The sequence below is a fragment of the Lipomyces doorenjongii genome (assembly GCF_038497915.1).
Source record: "Lipomyces doorenjongii strain NRRL Y-27504 unplaced genomic scaffold V1508scaffold_28, whole genome shotgun sequence".
Classification (NCBI taxonomy): Eukaryota; Fungi; Ascomycota; class Lipomycetes; order Lipomycetales; family Lipomycetaceae; genus Lipomyces; species Lipomyces doorenjongii.
Window position 1 is genome coordinate 78,937 of NW_027118095.1, and position 18,420 is coordinate 97,356.

Sequence of the window (18,420 nt, forward strand, 5' to 3'; positions counted from 1 at the left end):
CGTCTTAACACTGAACACCTCCTCTTACGGCGCGTGAACAGGTATGAGAGCCACCTTGTATAATTGTAACTAGCGCCAGACATCCATAATCTTTCCACTAAACTTGTGTATAATCTTAAAAAGGCAAGAGCGAACGGGGCGCTAAATTATGCAATACAATAGATACCCACACAAGGGGTTTTTCCGTTACTGAGCAGTAATACTGGACCGGCATCCTGATCCGAAAGCTAACGGATCGCCCGAGCGAGCGGATCGCAAAAAGTCACCATCTAGGGGTGGATACGATTGCGGTACCGTCAACATTTGAGATTATCGTAAAGTTAATCGCAAAAATGAAGCTCTAATCGTAAAGTAATCGTATAGTAAAGTATAAAATCGTAAAGTAATCGTATAGTAATCGTATTCGTTATTAGAATTACCCTTTGTACAGGAAACCTCTGTCCTCTGAAATATCATCAAGATTGAGTGTATCAATGGCTAGGGTTTAGAGACCCGAATGTCGATGTAACTATAAGATTCTTTTGCGAGCAACCAACTCCATTGTATACTATACGATTACGAGTTACGATTAGTCGCAATCGTATCCACCCCCAAGGCCCTAACATGCTTGAACTCAAGTGGCGATCAAATGGGCAAGTAGCAGGTCTTGTCCTAAAGAACGAATGGAGAACGGAGAAACAATTGACGGAAGGAAAAGCGCAGCGGAGAAGAGGGTTCAGGGTTCGCATCTCCGCGGAGGAAGTGGCGTGAACCTTCCTTGAGATTTTCTGATTGCGTTCGGCGGCCCGTATACGATACGATTTCCTGCAGTCCAATGCTCAGCCTCACATATGTGCGTTTAGATATTACTCATTTGGCATTATGTACAGTGGCAGTCGCTGCATATCTCGGTTTTGGCTCCAAATGGTCGGCTTAGTCTACTATCATCAAAATGACGTACTGAGGTAGTAAGAGTCTTCGATTGAGATTATATTGTCTGTAAAGTGATTATTGATTGATAGCATCATGAATGCAGCTTTTATATACATGAATCAATGTAGTAGCTGACAATGTAGAATAATGATAAATAATGATGACAAATAGAGATGAGAAATATGGGTGACATAGATGTAAAACAAAGATGACAAATATGACAATGATGTGACAAATGATGAAAAGTGGAGGTTGAATCCATACTACCAACGCCCTGGGGTACGAGAACTGGGTTCTTACCGATGTGTAGTAGATCGAGTAAGGATAGTCCCCCTTTTGTGCAGCAGCCTCTCTTTATATATTCTGTGCCTCCTCAGACCTCCCTGCACATACCCAATTAAACAGGTAGACTCCGGCCACGAGATATTATCAAAACATCTAGATGTCCCCGAACCGCCCCAAAGATCATCTTCGGCGCGGCGTTCCGTTGCATCGCACCACATGGAGACACTGCAAGAGACATTCGGCGGCTGGAGAAGCATCAAGTCAAGGATCTGGATACTGCCTACATCTACGTACGCGTGGTGGCCTTTCTAATTCTGCTATTCATCGGCTAACAGTTCCGAAGAGCCCGAGAGCGAGAAAACCCTTAGCAAAGCAGGTGCGCCGGCGAGATTCATCTTTGATCAGAGGTTGGAGAGGCTGGGCTTCAGCAGTGTACGTAGAAAGAAATTGGCATTGCCATTGCCACAAAGTGGTATACCTCTCACACAGATTATTATGTTTAGATCACATTATAAGTAAGTCAAATGAATTGATCAGGAAGTAAATAGTCTCCGACTGCTCACCACGGGGTTCATAACCCCCCGTACCATCAGCGCCGAGAAAACCACATAGTTGAATAAACATTGCAATACATTTTTCAATGATAGCTGGATAAACGATAGAGCTGATAAAATAGAGACGTCATAGTAATAGCTCCACGGCCCAGCTTCATTCTACCCGGCCATCAAGGTCAGCAGAGCAGGTACAATACGTAGGGAGAACATTTTGCGTACCCTTCGAGACAGAATTTATTGACTCACGGAGTCTCGATAACGCGATATACCAACTTCTCTCCGCTGACTTTATTCTCCCTCAAAAGTTGCAATCCATTCAACACGCCTTTCAACCCATCCTTACCGATCTTTGGCTGAGGGACCTTGATTTTGCCTGCGGAGAGCAGCTGTTCGACGACTTTCACCCAATTCTTGGCAAATTCAAACCGCTCAGGAATGGCCGGAATAATATCAGGGCCAAATTCAAATGGCTCTCCGAAGACTGTGTATGCGAGCGTCATGATCGTTTCAACGTCATTGCGAGGCGCCTTAACATCCTGCAAACATGCGTACTTGCCTCCCGAAGGTGAGAGGACATCAGCGCAGAATTTTGCGCTTGAATCCAGGGAGATGGTATCCCAAGCCAACTTGAGGTTGTCACTGGTGTATTTGCGGATCTTCGCAACGGATTCCGGATCCTTATAGTCAAATTCTGCAGCAGCACCAAGGCTTTTTACCAAGTCGAAATTGTGGGGCGAGCATGTGGTGATGGGATCATAACCAGACAACTTGGCAAATTGAACTCCGAAGGAACCAGTCGTAGAAGATCCTCCATAGATTAATATCGGAATTTTCTCTTTGGACGGCTCAGAAGGGAGCCGAAGCTGCAACCCTTCGAAGAGCCCCTGACCAGCCGTGATGACTCCAACTCCGAGAGTAGCGGCATGTTCAAAGCTAAGTTGGTCGGGAATATGTATCTGCAAGTCACCTTTGGCGACTATATATTCCGCAAATGTTCCGTCCTCAGGCTGCACGCTATTGGAGCCGTGAGCAAAACCACAGACTCTATCGCCTTCCTTGAAAACCTTCGTGACAGCTGTGCCAACTGCTTTGACAATGCCCGCATAATCGCACCCAACAAGAGCACCGGGCGAACTTAGGAAATCGATAGTTTTCCAATCGGTGGGGTTCAATGCGACTGCTACAGTCTGAACAAGAATATAGTCATCACGGAGTGTAGGAAGGGGACGGTCGTTGACAAGCTTTGCCACCTTTGGACCTTGAATAACAATAGCCTTTTGCGTATGGCTCGACATTATGATGATACTCGCGATGTACGATATACTTAGATAGATTGTCAATTGAATGATTTGAGACGTGATAGAATCAACTCTTGAACATACTTACCAAGAATAATACGAATGACGTAAGTATGAATGACGTCACTCAAACCTCTAAACCTTATTGTCTACGAAGAACCCCTGGATCTAAAGTACACTGGGAATTTATGCGCCATTTTATACTCTTGGTCAGCTCCAGCCTCATGGTACAAAATACCAAGCAAATCACGACAAAAACCAAGAAACAAACTCAAAGCCAGCTCCAACACACAGTACACAAGATAACGGCAAAGACCCAGACGCAAAGTCACAAACCCAAGATCCTAGCCCCTAACATGTCAGCGTCAGGGTATATTCGAAGCACGCAGTCTCCACCTCCGGTATACTATGTGTGTTCCAAGGATTCTTTGGCGCCGAATAGTATGTGAGGATAGTAGCATTAGTTACGAACGTCCCGATCTTCCAGGATCTGAAGCGACACTGCAATATTTCCGTCGTCGCCTGATTAATAGAAGTCCAGTTGTCGCTAGCTGGCACTAATAGACCTTCATCACCACCCATCCACCCACGCTAGCTTGGATTGCGTAGGTCTGTCGTGATCTGTTGTGGTTATACACTAGACGTGAGACAATCCCTTGGATTACCCAGCCAAAATATCTACTATCAACCTTCAAAATTTTGATTCCAGATGAGGGACTGCCGGGGATGTCCACTGAAGCGTGCCTTGATGAGTGGGAGTTGCGGCTGACGTGTCTTGGTTTGTAGACTACGTCTTGATATTTTAGATTTTGTCCTTCATTTATGCTTGATTTGAGGCTTCTAGCGTGCGGATATTTCCGGCAGGTACATGAGGCTGAGAAACGGCGCAAGGTATATAATGGAATCATGAAAAAAGATTCTAAACATATCCAGAGTCACCGACTACGACGGATACGGTTTCCGTACAGGACCCAATACCTTGGCGCAATGTGGAAGCTTAAACTATCCTCTTTTCCCCGCTTCTTCTGTCTTTTTTGACCACAGAACCTCTCCACCTATGCGTTGTATTACTGCAGTGGTCTCGATAGTATAACTCTCCAGGACCGTGGTCCGATGGCACCGAGACGCGCGACTGACCCAAATTGTTCTCACATGGGCAGTTACAATCTGGTCCGCGTCTGTATAGGAGATGAATGGAATACCGCTTGTCGCATCCGATGGCCATGTTCTATATTAGCGGATATTGTTGCAAACTTCAATACCAAATTCCGAAGTGGCAATGAACATTGACGAGCCCAGAGGCAAGAGTTGTGACTCAGGGTAGAAATATATTAATTCGGCAGTTTCGAAACTTCAGGTTAACAACGTTAATTCACCAGGGAAAGGGTTCCACAGCACCAGTCCGCCAACGTCTGTATTGGAGTACGCCATCGCTGCCACACCTTTGTTTTTCTTTGTGAGGATGGGGCGCAACGTGCGGGGCCGCACGCCCAGCCATTGCGGCGCTAGCCCAGTCATGCACTTGCCGCCTTTCGAAACGCAAAAACAGAAACCGATTAGCACCCCAGAAATACTGCAGGACTTTTAACCAGCTATTGCGTGACAAGAAATGAATGGCCAAAGAAGAACTGAAGCGAGTAAAGAAAAGCTGAGTGTCGCGGGAAAATCTCAAGAGCATGCCGACGATGACGTTTTCCCTTTCGACTACTTAGAATGGTATACCTTGGCCTCGAGCTGTCCTCTGATGGCGGCTGCACTTGGGCCCGTGTCAAATTTATTTTCGATCACGGCTCTCGCAGAACCGTGGGTAATTGAGTTGAATAATGGCCAATTCGATCGTTTCCATCCAGACAGTGCAAGTACTATTGCATTGAATGCAGTCTCATTAGCCTTCGGTATTCTTGCAAATGTTGCTCTGCTGGCCAATTTTATTGGACGAGTGAAGTACAGCCTATCTCAAGCTATCTCTATCACTTCGTTTTACATTGCCAGTATACTGTTGTTGGCATTGATTGGTAACGTTCATCGAGTGTATTCTTCTCTAGTAAGAAACGGACTTGATCTTCAATTTTCTCAAGGATACTGGAGCGCGTATGTTTTACAGCAGGCTGTATCGATTTTTCAGCTAAGAATTTTCTAGAGTCATTACAGCCGTGCTCTACTTCTTGGGCGGCTTCGTGTTGACATGCAACCTTGTGGGACACCTCAGAGGTCACTATCCCGCCAGGTTTATATTGACATCGTCGCAAAGAAGTTTAATGCTTCAAATCTTGTGTATCACAATATGGCTTGCCGGGTAATTTGATTTTTAGATAAATATCGTACAATAGCTAAGATCTAGTCAGAGGAGGAGGTCTATTTGCTGGAATTCAAGACTACTCATATGGGGATGCCGTGTATTTCTGCGATGTAACTATTCTCACAATCGGTTTCGGCGATTTGCAGCCCACGAACGACCTCAGCCGCGCGCTCCTCCTTCCATATGCTATAATCGGCATCCTCATACTCGGTTTCGTTGTCGTCAACATCGGCTCGCTCGTCGTTGTCTCGTCACGCAAACAGCGATCACTCAACCACGTCGAGCGACTGCGAGTCCGCAATGCGCGACAGGTGCAGCTTGAACGGACGGATGAGGACTCATTTCAGCTCATCCGGAAAATTCATAAATCTGCAAAAAAGCGTGATATATTGGTCACGCTAGCTTTGAGCTTAGTATTGTTTTTAATATTTTGGTTCTTTAGCGCACTCGTCTTTTCGAAAATCGAAAGCTGGCCATACTTCATCGGCTTCTATTTCTGTACAACAACTCTTCTGACGATTGGATATGGCGAATTTGTGCCATCTCTACCCGGATCAAAAGCCTTTTTCGTGCTGTGGTCGCTGATTGCCGTGCCGCTTATGACTATGGTGATTAGTAGTATGGTTGCGGCTACCTTGAATGTGGTGAAGAAGCCCCGGAATGCGATGCCGAAAAACACCTCATCGAACTTGACCACCGAACCCTCGCAACCGAGGACGACTGATTTGGTAGCCCAAAAACCAGAAGAGCCACTCTCAGATGCGAGAAATAACGAAATGCAGAACTACCACGGCAATGAGGAAATTCCAAAGGAGGTGCGTTTGGTTGACGCTATACAAGGCATTGTCAGGGATTTGCATGTTAATCCAGGTAAAAAATACTCATATGAAGAGTGGAATGTGTTGGAGAAGACAGTAGAGACGCAGTTTAACTGGCTTGGCACGGATTCGCCCATCAGGTTTCCTGTCGATGAACCAACGTTATTTCTACGTCTATACTGGAATTCTTTGCAGGATCATTTGAGGACTCAATACATCACAAAGGGGGAGTCTGAGCAACCTAACGTGGACAATGTTGAGAGCCGCGCGGATACATCGGATCAATAAGACCGTAAGACGATTAATCCCATTTGTGGGCTATTGACCAAGAAAGTTGTGAGTTCATTTTGTTAGGATCGAATCCCCGTTAGTGCGCATGACTAGTGCCGTGCGCTCACGCGTGCACCGTAGGTAATGTACAAGCTGGCGCGCAAAAGATGGCAGAGACTGCTACACTTGAAGAACACTTCGGTCACGGCAATCACCAAGCCCTACTTGTTGGAGTTAGCACAGCAGCTCAGCTTATATTGATTACTATCATAGAGTACGGACTTGGACGACGTCTGACCTGCTGTTAACGGAGCTCTAACACCCCAGACTCTCAGGTGATTGGTTGGATGCTGTTAACGGAGCTCTAACACCCCAGACTCTCAGGTGATTGGTTGAAATGTCTGAACTCTCGATGTAACGAGTCGCATGGTTGGGGGCGAGCGGCAAGTTCACTGAAGCTACCGAAGATTGACCTACTTGTGGCCGGCTACCAGTGAAACGACGGAAGAGCCTCCAATATCCGTAGTTTAGAGGGCTACTCTCTCAGACCAATTGAACCACCAGTGTTCTCGCAGTCAGATACCACCGATTTTCGCTATGGACAAGTTGATATGATGTGCCCGACGCTTGTAGGAGACGCACAGATTGCGGCGAGCACAGAGACCACCATGCTGGACCAAGTAACGGGAGGGCCTTTCATTATTTGGTCAGATTAGTTGGAGGATAGAGTCACTCAACCGTTTGATTATGTTTAGTCATCCCTGGTGACTATTGTTTTGTTCATCCTTGTTGTAATCAACGGCGACTTACAGTAGCCGGTAATAATTATAACTAACAGGAACGAGGCAACAGAGATTATGTGGAATAATGCATCAAAAATATGCCATACATGTAGGTAGGCAGCTATCATAATAGAATCGACACAGGAATGCCCGGCAATTTCACTCGTAGCTATCTCTTTCCAGACAGCAGTCACACCATTGGGCCAGGTAACGACTTTGTTTCGTGTATAACTCTCTGTGTGATGCTGGAAAGCAAGTTCGTACGTGAATTCCACTCTTATCCTGTAAAGTACCATCACTGTCCATCAAGCAACTGCAATGTTGGTCAGAAGTTGGCCATTCCCAAAGATCTGCACACCTTACCTACTTGTAGCTGTGGGAAACTCGCCTTGCATCAACATGATTGGGGCCACCATAGGCATGGGTGTGGGCCGCTCCAAGGAGAGTACGAGTTCATCCTCGATTCTCTGCGTTCCGTCGACGCAGTGACGGCCGCCGGGGCCTTGTCACGGCGTCTGAAACTGAGAACTCAGACCTCTTCTGGGCAGTGCGCGGCGCGAGTGCCAAGTTTGGGATCATCATGTCGGACACGTACGAGGTGTATGACGCTCCAAATGACGGACAGATTACCATGGGCGACTTCAGGTTCCACCCAGCCTCCAACGTATCGCTATAGTTGCTTGAGCCTTCGACTCTGAAAACGACTTTCCACAGGAAAATGAGCTTGACTATCGCCTGTGGCAATACCAATACAACTGGCACGGTACCTTCTAGCGGTTCATTCGCTCTTTTTTTCCTTCTCCTTCCCTAACTTTCGCTTCTGTTGACCATCCTCGACGACCACATGAATTGATCACCGAAACAGGCCACCCTCTCGGCCAGTATGTCCATCTTAGGAAACCAGGGTTAAAAGATTGCTCTGGACCTGGTCACGTGGCGTTCAGTTTACGGTCCATGTATGGTGAAAGATAACTGTGTCGCAATGTGATTGCCAATATACGATCTTCGAGTGACGGATGGAATGCAAGGTAGCTTTGACATGAAAACCGCTCCATTCGTTGTGCGTTGCGCCATCCTGTCGCCACCGAAGGGGGAACGCGATCACCATCCTGAGAACAAAAATGCACATACGTAAGATTCTCCGGCTTCATCCTTCGATGCCAAAACCGAATCACTTTGGCAAGCATATTGATTGCGTTGTTTAATGGAGACCGATCAGTGGAGCCATCCTGTTGTATGAGTAGCTGAGAAGCGAAACCAACAGGTAGACTGTCCATATTAAAGACGCGCTTGAGATTAAGACAATGGGTTTGCTCCTGTAGTAAACGCAAATATAAGCAGACGAAAAGTAAACAGAAATTAGAACAATACCGGGTGGTTCCATGAGTGAATCTCTGCCTCGAAATTATCCCAGTCGTTAAACAACACCTCTAGGTCTCCTTCCCATATCGATTATATAGCTTCTTCGTCCGTCCTTGTTCGTCTCAAAGCTCTCAGAATCACGAAAGACGCCACACTTTGAGCACCAAATTCGATTTGCCAAATTGGTGTCAGCCATGGCCAGAAAAAGAGAAAATTGAATTGCGAAAAGTGCAACAAGGTTAGATGACGGGAAGGTGAGAGACGCGAGAATAGGGCGCGTAAACAAAACATGGAAACAAACGAACGCACCTTTGAATCACGTGACCAGAATTGTTTGTGGGGGAGGATTAGGTTCTTCTTCATGCGCGGGGCGGGTAACTGGATAGAGATCAACGAGACATTACAGTATCATTGTCATCTCTGTCACTGTATAGTATTCTCGTAGGACAAAGGGAGATAAAATAGCCCTTCGCCGATTGGTGTATGAAATAGATATAATTCTCCCGGATTGTAAGGAACGAGCTGCACATGTTTATTATTCTGTCCAAGTCTTCCAAATCCGGGATTTCTTCCTGGGGCCGGCTAAGATACTTAGCCCAAGCCTATGACGTGGACGGTAGACAAGGGTAGCCGCCGAACGAGTAAGGAGGCATAGTTGAGGATAGTCATCCTCAAGCTGTTGGGACCTGCAGTTATCATTCGGGCTATGCGGAATTCTATTAAGCACCCGAGATAAATCCCTCCACAGAACTCGTCGAAGCTCCTTAAATACTAGTGCCACCCATAAAATTGTAACCTCTGATTTCTTGCGTATCTGCTGTCTGACCTGTTCTTGAAGCGTTTGATCATTCTGGAGTGAGATGAGCTGTGAAATTTTGTGACCTATATAGACGCTTACAGCGTGGGATACTTTTTGCAGCGCTGGGGCCGGGTAGTTCAAGATTGTTGGGACCTTTTCGTTCGACTAATGGATGGCGGATAAGACGTGGGGAGAAGCTTCTATTTCCCCCGCCTCCAGGCCACCTTGCGTGTGCTTTTCCTCTCCTCGACCGCCCACCCATACTCCGAGGTCGTGTTCGACAACTATATCCTGGAGGGGGAGTACGACCGCTGCAAGGCATTTGGACAGAGCAAAACCGCCAAAATTTGGACGGCCAATAAGGTCGATCACAGAGCTCTCAGGGGTTGCGCGCCTACAGCGTTCACCCCGGTGGTTTGAATAGCCCCGGGTGCTATTCAAACGGGCCTCGTGCAGTACATGTCGGAAGATGAGAAGATTGCCTTGCTGTCTGACCCGGGGTTCCGACGGCAGTTTAAGAGCCCCGAACAAGGTGCGGCAACGTCCGCTTAGGGTGCGATTTCCAAGTTGCTTGGATATATGGGCGGCAAGTATCTCGAGGATGTTCAAACTGCCAAGGCGTATGACCCGCGGACGGAGCTTGGGGCACGGAGTACGCTCCGTATGCCTATAGTCCCGAAAACGAATGGAAGCTATGGGAGTTGTCGGATTGTGCTTGAGAATTAGGCTCACAATTAAGCCGTTTAGGTGATATGTATACGGGGCCTCTTTTCTTTACCTGAGTCCAGAAATATGATTGTCAAACTGTCATCTGCATGATAGAAAGCATCGTTACATTTAAATTTCGCATCATTTAAATATCTTAAACGTCACAGCGCAAGGGTTGCAGCTGTGATGAGGGCACGCCGGAGAAGGGCGAAGAGAAGGAAGTGGCCTAGATGGTTAGTTCCGATCTGAGTCTCGAATCCGTCCAGGGTGCGACCCTCCGGCGGAGCCATTACCCCCGCATTGGCAATGAGAACGTTGAGCGTCTGGGTCTGCGACAGAAACTTCTCAGTGCAAGGAGCGCACACTGTCAAGAGAGCCCAGATCCAATTGGAGTAGATGGACGGGCGGCGAGTCGACCAGATAGCCCAGGGTCTGCTTCGCTTTGTCGAGGTCGCGTGCAGCTAAGTAGAGGGTTGCAGCCGTGGTGAAAAGTGTTTTGGCGGTTTTCGACTCCGATTCGGGAACAGGTACCAGTGATAAAGATGGTTGTGTCGGTCAACTGGCCCTCCTGGCCCTCATCTTAGACAATCTGCGGAGCCGTGGGCGCGAACGTAACCTGGGCCCGTTGGCGTTTTGCGGACTTCAGCGTAGCGTGTAGTCATAGTGATGGATGGATTGTCGATTGAAATAATGAACACTGAGGGGTGCAAAGAAAGAAAAATGATTGTGAGGACATCATGGAGGATGGCGCAGTACTTGTACACACAGTGGCATGGATCGAGCGGACTGTATGGCCGCAAGCGGGAACAGCGAATTCTACCATGCCGGTGTCATCAATTGACAGTTATACCCGACTGACAGTCCTGGCCAACTTCTCCTCTATCGGGTGATTTACCTAAGATTTCCGTCTTCGGTTAGCTAGCGCACCTGAAGGAGTAAGCAATGAGCTCTTATACATACTAGTATGATTCATTCAGTTATAAATACTTAAATCAGTCTGAGTAATTAATTTGGTAAGAACCTGATGTGTAAGTTAATACACGGAAGTCAGCAAGACGCGTGCGGCGTGCAGGGGTTAATTCCCATAACTAAGAGCGTGCTCTACAAAACCCAATAGAATGTTGTTTACAAAAAGAGGCGTTATCCTCTTTTTAATCCTCGAGGTTGCATGTATCACGACTTTAGAAGACGAGTGCCTTACTACTACTGGAGCAATATTACGGATGCCTTCACCCATCGAACGATCGCCATCACTGCGCGGGTGTATTCCATTAAGTCTGTGCTTTGATGAATTACCACCAGTCTTCGGACTTCCGTAACTCATGTTGCAATCCGCTCCTACGCTGGCCTACACTATGGACACGTATCGCCGTGCTAGTCAGTTCTACGGTGCTAACGAAGTGATGTTCTCTTTTGCCGCAGTCCTTGGCTGGTGGCTCTCTGGAACCTGTACGACTACAACGGTACCCATATTCATTGTTAACGACGTCATTAGGGAATGAAGTCAATAGTAAAGACTCGCCAAGTAAACGTCAACAGTTGTACGACAGCTTAGGTCGTACTTTTGATTGTAAAATTCATAATGACAATATATCACTTTCTCACCCCCACACCCCTCCCCTCACGACGCACACACACACAATATTCAGCAAGTGCGAAATAGGACGGTAGCACCCCAACAAATTCTGTAACTTAAGCGTGGATACGATTAAGGTATCGTCAACATTTTATACTATTCGTAAACTTAATCGCAAAAAGAGAACCTAATCACAAAGTCGCAAAGTAATAGTGTGCTTCAATATAATCAAATATTACAACAAGGTCGGGGTTCGAGAATTGGCCGTCCTGTGCGATTTGATTTCACAGGCTTCGTCAACCGTTGCCTTGCAATTGATCATTCTTGAAACAGGCACAAGATCGATCGCCTCATGAACCGAAAGAGTCAGGATTCCCGCCAGGCTCAACTGGTCTCTCTGGCGCCAGTCGGGAAGGCTAGCTGCGTGACGTCAGGCCAATTGCGATCGACGCGGCTAGAACCACGAACGGAACCCTGAAACGGCCACTTGTCGGCGTTCCGCCGTGCATATATTGCGGGGTGCCCTCGCATTATTTGCTGGGGATTGCTCCGCTATAAAGCGGCCACCGGTTCCGCGCCACTCCGGGCCGCAACGGCCTACGTTGCACCGCAACCGGCGCCGCACCCGACCAGGGGTTCAGGGGTACTACTAATTACTACTCGAAACGGCGATACCCAACTGCCCTTCTCGGAATTTGCCGGTCCGTCCGCGACCAGCCGAGCGGCCCCGCCTATCCCCGAACCAGGCACACACAACCCGCAGTGGGAGAAACCTCCCCACATCCAAAGAGACCAGACACACAACCACGACAACGGCCCCAACAACCCACACGTTCCGGACACCAACGTTTGGGATCCTTGACGGCTACTTTATTCCTAAACAGTAAAATTGCCTCATTCTCAGTGCCCGCCCTTTCGTGATTACTAGTGTTTCGGGGACAAGTTTAGAATATTCATAGGACCGTGGACCGTCTGGAACCTGGTTCTCTTCTACAAACGCTGCAACATAAATCGTCCTAATCGCAGGTAACAGAGTATCTGAGAATCAATATAAAGGAGATCTCACCACGTGTATCATTCTGTGTATCAGCCGCTTTTGCTGCAAGCAAAATGACCTTCCTTAATCTGAAAGGGCGCAATCTTGTTCATGCCATCACATTTATGTGTCAGTATCCTTTCTACTGTTTGGATACGATAATGGAGTCATGTCTGGGCTCATCACCTCGGAACAATTCTACCAAGTATTCCCAGCCCTGGACGGAAACACCAAACTACAAGGCACGGTTACGTCTCTACTCTCCATAGGATGTTGTTTTGGTGCGATATTTACGTTTCTTGTTGGCGACCATTACGGTCGTAGGAAGTGTGTGATTCTGGGCTCGATCATAGTGGCGATAGGGGTTGTCATCCAAACAAGCTCATTTTCCGTTGCCCAAATGATCGTAGGTCGTATTGTCACTGGTTTTGGTATTGGAATGCTGACGTCTACCACACCGGTCTACCAGTCTGAGTGTTCAGAGGCTGTTCATCGGGGCCACGATGTTGCCGTTGAGTTATCGACGCTTATCATCGGCATTGCAATTGCCTACTGGGTTGACTATGGATTTGCATATCTATCTGGGTCCATCGCTTGGCGCTTTCCTCTTGGATTTCAGCTAGTCTTTATTGTCATTCTGATGCTTCTCTCGGTTTATCTTCCAGAGTCACCTCGTTGGCTCCTCCAGCATGACCTTATTGACGAGGGTGGCGAGACCATTGCAATGCTTCGTGGCTTGGACATCAAAGATGGGCTCGTCATTACTGAGCGCAACGAGATTTTGACAGCCATACAAATGGAGATCTCTAACCAACGAAACTGGCGGCGACTATTTATGAATGATGAAGTGCAGAGCCGAACCCGATTGATGGTTTCGTGTCTAGCATCAATATTTCAACAAATTTGCGGTACAAATGCTCTTACGTATTACGCGACTGTCATTTACGAGCAGAACGTGGGACTGAGCCGTAATATGTCTCTACTCATGGGTGGATTCCTTCAAATTTGGTTTTTGATAGCATCGATTTTCACGTGGTACCTCATAGATAGTGTTGGAAGACGCAAACTTTTCGTTACTGCTTATGCAGGCGAGGCTATCTGCATGGCTGTCCTTGGAGCAATGATTCATGTAGGTGGCCGAACCGCAGGTATAATTGCGGCTACTGCAACCTTTGTTTTTCAGGGTTTTTATACGTGGAGAAGTATGGCAAATTACTGGGTTTATCCATCAGAGCTCTTGTCATTGCAGACAAGAACGAAAGGCGCGGCATTTGCTACCGCAATGAACTGGATGTTCGTCTTTTTAGTAGTGCAAATTACACCGATGGCAGCAGCAAGTGTCGGTTACAAGCTTTACATCGTATTTGCTGTTATCTGCGCTTTTATCGCCATGTTTTCGTACATTTTCTTCCCTGAAACGGCCTCTTTCAGGTTAGTCATCAATTAATTGCGCGAACCCCGGATTGTGGATGCTAATGACATAGTTTGGAATCCGTTGACTTGCTGTTCGCCGACTTAGAAGACAAAAACATTGTTTCTGGTCTTCTTGTAGCGGTACGGCGGTCCAAGGACGCCCGGAAAATAATCAAGGGCCATGGAGAGATTGATTTACAAAAGCAGCGACATATTGAAAAGTTAGACGTCCAACATGAGGAATGGGTTGCAGAAAATGTCATAGTAAGTGATGAGAAGTGAAGGGTTATGTTGTGTTGTGTCACAAGTGAAGTGGCGATGGCCCCTTTAGAATTAATTCTTTGTTTAACTTTTCATTTTGTCGAATATATACGTAATATATGGGGAACCTGGTCACTAAATTCGAACTTCTGACTTTGACCTTGTCCTACGCTGCACGCAATTGACCAAATCCAACTCCGACTCCCGACTCGCTCGAACCACTCTCTACTTCTTCCTCTTCTTCCATTTATTTTCTTCTACAATTGGACGCTTACGTGGCCGCCCACGTGGTCGTTTTGCCTTAGGCTTCTCCTCCCCCTCGCGAACGATTTTCAACACTTCCTCTGTACTAAACACAAATTCGCCCTGCAATTTGATCCTCTTGCCCTTTGTTCGTTTCTTACGGGTATGAAGCAACTCCCTACACTCTTGAAGCTCCTTCCGTAGAATCGTTAGTTCAGCATTCTGACTTTCGACCAGCTGGGTCATTCGCTTCGCATATCGCCGAGTTGGCGATGAAGGGGATTCATTGCTTGCTAGAGCTGTATTAAGACCGAATTTGCGTGCTTTAGTTCTGTTCCATCTGGAGGAGAGCTCTGCAGGATGGAGAGGTCTAGGTCCATAATATTAGTTAAGATTTCAGTAGTACATGGCGGCTCAAGGGCTCGAAGTGGAAGGCTACTTAACACTCGCCGCGGACTAAATGGAATCAAACCAGCTCCTTTCCACCCGCTTTGAATGTTCAGAGATGTAAGAGCTTTCTCTCTAATGCGCTGAAAAAATTTAGACCGTTTTATTCGCTGTACACCGGCCCGAATATACCGATCCACTTCTTACGCATGATATCTCTTTAATGGCCCATACACCCCAACATCAAGTGGCTGAAGTAAATGCGAACAATGGGGAGGTAGAATAAGAAGGTCAATACCACTCTCCATACACAGCGCAATCATATTGCCCGTGATGTGGCTAGAATGGCCATCCATAATCAGTAACCGAGGGCGATTTTTAGACTTCTTGCGCGACTCTGGCTCTAGTACTTTCCATAGCCACTCATAACCATGGTTATTAGATGTCCAGCCACTAGTACTCGTTGAGAATCGCTAATCGGGAGGAGTATTCTGCGGAATCCATGCAGAGTTGGTGTTCTGGGCCTTAAAAATAACCATTGGTGGTAAAGCGCCGCCGGCTCGGTCGACACATTCCGACACCATTACCCACTCTTGCTTCCCTGCAGTAACCTTCCAGTTTGATTTCTGAATCGACAATTATACGCGTAGATTGAGTGTCGCCAACTGCAAATCCTGTCTCATCCATATTGTATATATCGCAGGGTTCGTACTTCTGTTCTTCGAGCGTAGTTGAAAGGCGTCAAACCAGGCTGTGATCTTGTCTGACGTTGCTTCTTTATGTCGTGCAGATTCCAATTTCCGTGAGTAAGTTCCTTTCAAGTTTGGATATCGATTTAGGAATCGGTAGAACCATTCGTGGCCAATAGGAGTAGAATCGGTAGGTTCATTATTTCGACGCGACGCGACTTGAACGCGTCGAGTACGAATCTGTTCAGCCATTTCTTTCAACAACGCCGGTGTTCCAGGGTATCAATGTTGCCGTTAGACGTGTGACCCATCGTACTAGTGCTTTTTCTTCTGCGTTCGAGATGATCTGATGGTTTCTTGAGACTGAGTACGCGATTTAGCTCCAGCCATTTGATTGATGAGTGTTGACTTAGAAACTTCAAAGTGGTGGGCAGCACTTCTAATTGACGGAAATTCATTCTTTCTAAGGCCTCAATAGCCTTTTGGATCTTTTCTTCAGATTGATCGCTTTTAGAAGGTTGGTTATAGCCCATGTTATAAGTTATAGAGTTCCCAAAGTAGAGTGGGCTATTTGGTGACCAGGTTCCCCATATGACCCAGTTCCCCATACATTACGTTAACTAACTTTAATTTCGTGTTACAATTGCTGGGATCGCACGTCACATTACAATGACGGCAACCCTCGAATAGCTTATAAATCATCTTTCGCGGAGTTCCAAGTCGCTACGCTGGAGGTTCCAAGTCGCTCCGCTCCGGTTATTAGTAATGATTATTAAGGCCCATTTTGCTATTGCGTTATCGTAAGGGACCCGGGGCATCGAGCTGCCACCTTTCCCGAATTATATAGCAGGTCACCGCTTATCCTCTTCAGACCTGCCATCCACTTCCTTTGCATATCCAATCTCGTAAGCCATCATGGCTAGTGTTACCCCCGTCATCCTCATTCTGGGCGCTGGTTCCAATATCGGCCAGCATGTGGCTCGAGCATTCGCCGCTAAAGGCTACAAAGTCGCCGTCACTGCTAGGCGGCTCAGGGAATCGGACAGCACCGCGGACCAGCTGAACATTCCCGGAGACCTGTTCGACCCCAAAAGCGTCGTTGATGCCTTTTCCAAAGTGAAGTCTTCGCTAGGAATTCCCAGTGTGGTCGTCTACAATGGTTAGCAAGTGGAATTGATCTCCCATTGACCTGGTGAGCCTCCTACTGACCCTCGTTTGAAGCCTCTGCAGTGACTCCCAACACTCCAAATGATCCTTTCGCCCTCCCGCTGGCCGACTTTAGTCGAGATCTCACCATCAATACCACCAGCGTCTTTGTCGCTGCACAGCAAGCGACCGAGGGCTTTGCTCAACTGCCTGACTCTGCATCAAGGACCTTCATCTACACCGGAAACATCTGCAACACCATGGTCATCCCCTCTTTGATGGACTTGGGTGTGGGCAAGTCCGCCACCGCCCACATCATCCAGGCTGCTGCCGGAGCGTACAAGGACCGCGGATTCAAGTATGTGCCCTACGTGCCCGGATTTGGGAAAGATACTGACGGGCGGTAGATTCTACTATGGAGACGAGCGTAAGGCCGATGGATCACCCGCCTACAGCGCCATTGATGGCGAGGCGCACGCCAAGTTCTACTTGGAGCTCGCGGAGGGCAAGACCCAGGGTCCTTGGCAGCAGACCTTTGTCAAAGGGGTGGGATACACCCAATTCTGACTTGCTTCACATTTATAGTCGCCAGAATTGGGAAGAGTTGTGTCTGTATATTATGGGCAGTTAACACATCCTGTATCGGGTGTACTACAACGTGTTCTTCTTCTTCTGAATCGTAATCCACTACCGAGAAGGCTTGCAACGTCCATGGCCAGTAACGTAATCGCCCAGACAGAGGCATAGGAGAAGCATACCAAGGCACCGAAGCAATCGCATAAGAAGTTCAGGGTTCAAGTATTCGATAGCGGAGATAATGTCTTTTAACTCCGCCCCTGAAAGAATTGTCTGCTGTGGTGGCTGAGTTACTTCGGCTTAAATGTGTTCAAGGGTGATTTCTGAATCCCGCCCATACCCAGCAATAATTTTATCTGCAGTCGACGCCGTCGTCTGGGGATGGTTTCTGTCGATATCGAAGATCAACTGAAGCCGCTCACGATAATCTTAGAGCTTGGGATACCAGAAAGAGATGGCCCGCTGAGTACGGACTGTCACGAACCTAGGCAAAACTGGCAACATACTCAAATCCGCCACCCTTAACTCGTCTTCGCCGCGAACCCAGAATTCAGGCGCTCCCCCCTCAACCCTGCCGGCTACATGCCACAGATGTCCCAGTTGGGCTCGAACATGCTCCTGAAACGAGCAAATATCAGTTTCTCGCGGCTGCAAAATAAAGACATGACGCATTCTAAAACGGACAGCAACCAAACCTATCGCTGGAAAGCACAATAAATAGAGAAGGAAGGAGGGAAGAAGGCAACAAGGATGGGGATATCGTAATAACCTCGTCCTCCAAAGTCCGCCGCCCTGGAGCCACTGGGCCATCAATCTCAGCTTTCTGCAGGAATTTCGCCACTTTTCTGACTGCCTTGACCGTAAGACGTAGATCGTATGGGTGAGACAGCATATTGAGATCTACGGCAGGTCGTTCTTCAGGTCGCCTGATGTTGAGATAGACACCACCTGAGGACTTATCTAGCTGTGTCCACCTCATAATGCTAGTTCACTACGATCTGCGATC

The 18,420-nt window shown here is 47.5% G+C and overlaps 6 protein-coding genes across 6 annotated transcripts; 3 read left to right on the plus strand and 3 right to left on the minus strand.

Moving 5' to 3' along the window:
- Positions 1-1,674: 1,674 nt before the first annotated feature.
- Positions 1,675-3,074, minus strand: V1508DRAFT_418372 (chaperonin 10-like protein). Its single transcript, XM_066940456.1, has 2 exons — positions 1,971-3,074; positions 1,675-1,910 (listed from the first exon to the last, which is right to left on the minus strand). Exon 1 carries the CDS (start codon positions 3,044-3,046, stop codon positions 1,994-1,996), a length of 1,053 nt encoding a protein of 350 aa, XP_066795506.1. The 5' UTR covers positions 3,047-3,074; the 3' UTR covers positions 1,675-1,910; positions 1,971-1,993.
- A 1,584-nt stretch (positions 3,075-4,658) lies between these two features.
- V1508DRAFT_432889 (uncharacterized protein) lies at positions 4,659-6,454 on the plus strand (the record flags this gene model as incomplete). The annotated part of the gene is made up of 3 exons (XM_066941962.1): positions 4,659-5,140; positions 5,190-5,345; positions 5,395-6,454. The coding sequence occupies 3 exons, from the start codon at positions 4,659-4,661 to the stop codon at positions 6,452-6,454; spliced, it is 1,698 nt and encodes a 565-aa protein (XP_066795507.1).
- Positions 6,455-8,032: 1,578 nt separating this feature from the next.
- On the minus strand, positions 8,033-8,537 carry V1508DRAFT_141432 (uncharacterized protein). Its single transcript, XM_066936011.1, has one exon. It carries the CDS (start codon positions 8,493-8,495, stop codon positions 8,148-8,150), a length of 348 nt encoding a protein of 115 aa, XP_066795508.1. The 5' UTR covers positions 8,496-8,537; the 3' UTR covers positions 8,033-8,147.
- A 4,043-nt stretch (positions 8,538-12,580) lies between these two features.
- On the plus strand, positions 12,581-14,436 carry V1508DRAFT_418383 (sugar transporter). The gene is made up of 2 exons (XM_066940457.1): positions 12,581-14,130; positions 14,184-14,436. Exons 1-2 carry the CDS (start codon positions 12,869-12,871, stop codon positions 14,392-14,394), a joined length of 1,473 nt encoding a protein of 490 aa, XP_066795509.1. The 5' UTR covers positions 12,581-12,868; the 3' UTR covers positions 14,395-14,436.
- Positions 14,437-16,607: 2,171 nt separating this feature from the next.
- Positions 16,608-17,405, plus strand: V1508DRAFT_387070 (uncharacterized protein; the record flags this gene model as incomplete). The annotated part of the gene is made up of 3 exons (XM_066937831.1): positions 16,608-16,851; positions 16,914-17,196; positions 17,246-17,405. 3 exons carry the CDS (start codon positions 16,608-16,610, stop codon positions 17,403-17,405), a joined length of 687 nt encoding a protein of 228 aa, XP_066795510.1.
- Positions 17,406-18,087: 682 nt separating this feature from the next.
- On the minus strand, positions 18,088-18,393 carry V1508DRAFT_397799 (uncharacterized protein; the record flags this gene model as incomplete). The annotated part of the gene is made up of 1 exon (XM_066938172.1): positions 18,088-18,393. The coding sequence occupies one exon, from the start codon at positions 18,391-18,393 to the stop codon at positions 18,088-18,090; it is 306 nt and encodes a 101-aa protein (XP_066795511.1).
- Positions 18,394-18,420: the final 27 nt, after the last annotated feature.

Coding starts and splice junctions, on each gene's coding strand:
- V1508DRAFT_418372 (XM_066940456.1), bottom strand. CDS start 3,046: ATGTCGAGCCATACGCAAAAGGCTATTGTTATTCAAGGTCCAAAGGTG.
- V1508DRAFT_141432 (XM_066936011.1), bottom strand. CDS start 8,495: ATGGACAGTCTACCTGTTGGTTTCGCTTCTCAGCTACTCATACAACAG.
- V1508DRAFT_418383 (XM_066940457.1), top strand. CDS start 12,869: ATGTCTGGGCTCATCACCTCGGAACAATTCTACCAAGTATTCCCAGCC. Junction 14,131..14,183: donor CCTGAAACGGCCTCTTTCAG/GTTAGTCATCAA, acceptor CTAATGACATAG/TTTGGAATCCGTTGACTTGC.